The sequence below is a fragment of the Octopus bimaculoides genome, chromosome 14 (genome assembly GCF_001194135.2).
Source record: "Octopus bimaculoides isolate UCB-OBI-ISO-001 chromosome 14, ASM119413v2, whole genome shotgun sequence".
NCBI lineage: Eukaryota > Metazoa > Mollusca > Cephalopoda > Octopoda > Octopodidae > Octopus > Octopus bimaculoides.
Window position 1 is genome coordinate 47,059,337 of NC_068994.1, and position 5,400 is coordinate 47,064,736.

Consider the following 5,400-nt stretch of genomic DNA (forward strand, 5'->3'; position numbering starts at 1 on the left):
TATATATATATATATATTTATATACACATATATATATATAGATATATATACATATACACACACACACACACACATACACACACACACACACACACACATATATACACACACACACACACATTATCTCTCTTCCAATTGCTTCTATTTAGCTTTTATTTGTGGAGTAGTAATGGGTGGGGAGGGTTTTTTTTTTTTAGAGTTATCTTTGTTTTTGTTTAATATTTCATAAATGGCCATTGGTAGATTATATTACTGTCATCATCATCTTTATTATTTTCATCATCATCATCATCATCGTCGTTATTATGGAGTGGTAGAACCATTAGAGCATAAGAAAAACACTTTGCAGTATTTATTCTCACTTTTTACGTTCTGAGTTCAAATTGTGTTGAGGTCAACTTTGTCTGTCTTCCCTCAGGGTTCCAGCAATTATTATTATTATTAGTAGTAGTAGTATTTTAGGGGCAAGCGAAAGCGAAATCGTGATGGTACCTGTACCAGTAGATCACTAAGAGCACCGTCCGAGCGTGATCGTTGCCAGAGCACCAGCTGTCTAGCTTCCGTGCTGGTGGCATGTCAATAGCACCATTTGAGCTTGATCGTTACCAACGTCGCCTTCCTGGCACTTTGAAAGTGCAGAACAACTGGGCATAATGTCAGCAAAATATGTAAATGTAAACATATCCCCATTTCACTCAATCAGTGACAAATACACACATACACACACACAGGTTTTTATGCAGTTCCCACCCACCCAATTCACTGACATGGTGCTTTACTAGAGTAGACATGGTGCTTGAGCTAGAGTAGACAACACGTGTCCAAGGTACTACAAAATGGTTGTAAAGTGTTCTTAACTATATAGCTGTGTGTGTAGTAGGCAAGGAGTACAAAAAGAAGATAATGTGGAAGAGATGGGTTTTAATAAATGTTCTATTAGTTTAATGCTTAAAAAGAAGCAAAAGAGTTTTGATGTTTTGGACTCTAGTCCTTCATCAGAAAAGGTGATGGGGGAAAAAAACAAAAAGAATAAGAAAAGGTGGTTGGATAGAAAAAGAGGAAAGACAGTGGTTAGGAGCCAGGTAGGAATACAGTTCTATGGGGAGGGGAGTTTGGGAGGGAGAAGGAAGTGTGTGAGGTGGGCATGTATAGGAGGGTATCCATGTATAGAGATAAGTGTGTGTGCATGTATATACATTCTTTTGCAGCTAAGATCTAGAAGCCAGAAACAGTATGATAAATTGCTTCTTTATAACTTTCATTTATTCTGCAATTACCTTGGCATATTCTTCCTACATTCTATGTTTTAGTTGGTTTCTGATGAGAAGGCTTTGGTCTTGTGTCATACGAGTAAAATAAAATCATACTTTGTTTAATCTTTTTGATCATGTTGGGGCTCTTCTTAACAATATACTTTGTAATCCGCTTTTTAGTTTTTTTTGTTTTGAGTTTTTTTTTTTTTTTTCTATTTAAATGATTCTCACCATCTTTCCTACAAATGTCTGTTATTTCAGTCTCTTATATAAGATTACTTGGAGACTCAAAGCATGTTAGATAAATCTGTCTAATATCAATGTCTCTATGGCAAAAGACTATTAGCTCTTATTTTGAATATTGCGTACATGAAATGATATATTGGGTTATCCCATAAACAGTGTAGTTCTTTAATAATTGCATGAACTAAAAGTCAGAGGGGGACAGGATAAACTACCTGCTTCAACTTGCTGTAAAAGCAGGTAGTAATTTTACCTTGTGCTTATTCTTAGTGCAAGTTTTGAAGAGTGCAGTTTGATTTTAACAGTTATTTTTTCAAAGCTATAATGGAAATGACAAAGGAGCATATTCAGCATATTTTGCTTTATGAATTCAATAATTTATGAATTCAATAAAGGTAACAACGCAACGGATGGTGCGAGGAATATTACTGCAGTATATGAGGATCAGACAATAAGTGTAAGCCAGTGTCAACAGTGGTTCCAGAAATTCTGAGCTGGAAACCACAGCCTAGAAGATGAGCCTCATCCTAGAAGACCCGTAGAGCTCAACAAGGACATAGTGCAAGCCCTAGTGGAACAAAATCCCATTGTAACTGTTGAGGAACTAGCAGAGAAGCTTGGATTTGGTCATTCAACCAGTCATCGACACCTACCATCAGAAAAGTCAGTGGTTTCCTCACAGGTGACACATTCGCAAGGTGCCATGCAGTTAGTTTGAACCTGAAATCACTTGGTTTGGGAGGAAACTTCTTAATCACACAGCTACTTCTTTGAAACCATAAAACCATAAAATTGTTTTTTTTTTCTCAGTTTTATACATACATGTATGTGTGTGTGTGCGTATATATATATATATGTGTGTGTGTGTGTGTGTGTGTATATATATATATATATATATATGAGACCTTTGGAAATGTGCTGTGCGTGAGAAGACCCGGCAAGCCAAGTAAGATCGTTGCCAGTGCCCCTGGACTGGTTCTTGTGCGGGTGGCACATGAGATGCACCATTTTGAGCGTGGCCGTTGCCAGTACCGCCTGACTGGCTCCCGTAGGATTTTCGAGCGAGATTGTTGCCAGTGCCCCTGGACTGGCTTGTGCGGGTGGCACATAAAAGACACCATTTCGAGCGTGGCCGTTTTCGTGCGGGTGACACGTAAAAGCACCCACTACACTCTCTGAGTGGTTGGCGTTAGGAAGGGCATCCAGCTGTAGAAACTCTGCCAAATTAGACTGGAGCCTGGTGTTGCCATCCGGTTTCACCAGTCCTCAGTCAAATCGTCCAACCCATGCTAGCATGGAAAGCGGACGTTAAACGATGATGATGATGATGATGATATATATATATTCATGTTTTGTAGCTATTATATTAGTTTCCTTTGTAGTCCCTGGACAGATAGTTTTGTAATAATTTTTCTTGTTGCTGAAAATTTCTCTGTATTTGGTGCAAATTCAATCTTTCTGTTTGATCTGGAATGATGAAATTCTAAATGCAGTTATTATTTTTCTTGTTTTCCCATCTTGTCTTTCTAAGTCGACTTTCAGCTGAGGATATTATAAGTTCAGTGCATTATTGAAACCTGTCGACTACCGATACCTATTACTTAAACGTCTAGCTTTGAAGTGTTACCCTAAGTATTTATTAATACTATTATAGACGTCACACAGTATACAATATCATGAGGTTGTCGATTGAAGATATTGTGTCTTCCGGGGTTTTGTACTGTTTGTCATGTCACAACAAGAACCTCAGACAGACAGTACTTTACGCAATACGTGTACCGTTCCAAGTAATGCTGACTTTTGCAATGCTTCTAGATTGTAGAGTATTTCTAAGGTTTTCAGATTTTTTTTTTCAGATTAGGTGGTATTGCACCCAATGCTCCGATGACAATAGGGATAAACTTTATATTCGACTCTCGTAGCTGCCACATCTTAGCAATCACAATTTTCAGGCCTCCATATATCATCATTATTGTTATTATTATTATTATTATTATTATTAGAGTGGCAAGCTGGTAGGAATGTCAATATGCCAGGTAAAATGCTTAGCAAGCATTTCATCTGTTTTCACATTCTGGGTTCAAATTCCACCAAGACCAACATAGCCTTTCATCGCTTCAGGATTGATAAAAATAAGTACCAGATGTAATCAACTAGTCCTCTCCCCCAAAATTTCAGGCCTTGTGCCTTTAGTAGAAAAGATTATTATTATTATTATTATTATTATTATTATTATTAGGGTGGCGAGCTGTCAGGAATGTTAATACACTGGGTGAAATGCTTAGTGGTATTTTGTCCATCTTCATGTTCAGGGTTCAAATTTAGCCTTTCATCCTTTCAGGGTCGATAAACTAAGTACCACTTGAACACTGGGGGTCAATGTAATCAACTTAACCCCCTCCCACAAAATTGCTGGTTTTGTGCCAAAATTTGAAATTATTATTATTATTATTATTATTATTATTATTATTATTTTATGTTTGACTTTTGCTTTGCATTTGTATAAGTTGGATCCAAGTCTCACCCAGAGACCTCAAGAGACAACAAGTTAGAAGTCCATGTAGGTGTTATGCCTAGGGTACCATATATTTGGATTTGTACATAGTGTTGTTCTAGAGAATGTTTAAGAAACCACAAGAAAATTATGTGTTTGTTTTAAAATTTGAGATCACATAGACAGTATTTTACGTAGGATATGGGCAGTTCCCATGAGCACTATCTTTTGAACTTCAGCCATTTTGGGGTTTCATGGTATCTGAGCTAGGTAGTAATCAGCCCGTTTCGCTGTCATTCCCAGGGCACCACTTGCCAAGACATACCCAGTGTCCTGGAGCAAGTGAAGGATAAGAGATGTTACAGTATGACTGAAAGCTTGGGGAGGGGAAGTAGCAAGGGCAGTAGTGAAATATCTTCATGTAATACAATACATACACTTAAACTGATAGGGTTTTTCTAAGGATGTGGGCAGTACTTTTCATTACAATCTTTTGGATTTCTCTGAGACATGGTTCACCTGGGATATTATCTAAATGTTTCTGACATCCTTTTTTTATCATACCTATGGCACCTACAATAACAGGGACAGTTCTCGTTTTAAGATGCCACATCTTTTGTATTTCAATTTCCAGGTCCTTATTATTATTTTTATTATTATTATTATTTTTATCATTATTATTATTACTTTTATCATTATTATTATTATTATTACTATCATCATCATCATCATCATCATTGTTATTTTTTTCCACATTGTTTTTATATATGCACAGGTCAGGGGTCGCCCACCCCTCAGGCTACTGTGCAACACCAGCAGCAGCAGCAGCAAAAGGGTGGTGGCAGTGGTGGTGGCGTCGTGCCCTCGGTTCTGACAGGGGGCGCTGGTGCAGCAAGTGCTGGGGCAGCGGGCATGCCGGGTCCTACACTGCAGCAACTCTCCCTACCTTCTCCGCCCCACCACCACCAACAACAAGCACATCAACAACAACAACAACAACAGCAGCAACAGCAGCAGCAGCAGCCCGTCTCCTCACCCACAGTACAGACTGCGGCCGGACATGATTTGAACCGACCTAGTGAGTCCTTCCAGCCCCGTCATAATCACCTTCACCACCACCATCATCATCATCATCATCTTCATCATCATCATCATCTGCTATATAGATACACATAATCCATGGACGCATGCATGTGCTAGTGTGCATACGTGTTTGTGTGTGTGTGTGTATGTATGTGCATATATGTGTGTGTGGGTGTATATGTGTGTGTGTATATGTATATATATATATATATATATACACACACACATACACACTTATACACACATACATACACACAAATATGCATAGACTTATTTTTATATGTCAAAGTATACATGTGTGTGTATATGTATATATATATATATATA

The 5,400-nt window shown here is 38.0% G+C and overlaps 1 protein-coding gene across 14 annotated transcripts in view; it reads left to right on the forward strand.

The window, feature by feature from the left end:
* Positions 1 to 5,400, forward strand: part of LOC106876392 (mothers against decapentaplegic homolog 4) — a 174,465-nt gene that overhangs the window by 123,303 nt on the left and 45,762 nt on the right. For 3 of the 14 annotated variants that reach the window (XM_014924911.2, XM_014924909.2, XM_014924910.2), the window contains one exon: positions 4,766 to 5,068. The exons of the other annotated variants lie outside the window; for them this stretch is intronic. In XM_014924911.2, the coding sequence (XP_014780397.1) occupies positions 4,766 to 5,068 (303 nt within the window). The remainder of the gene's footprint in view (positions 1 to 4,765; positions 5,069 to 5,400) is intronic. 14 annotated transcript variants of the gene reach the window in all.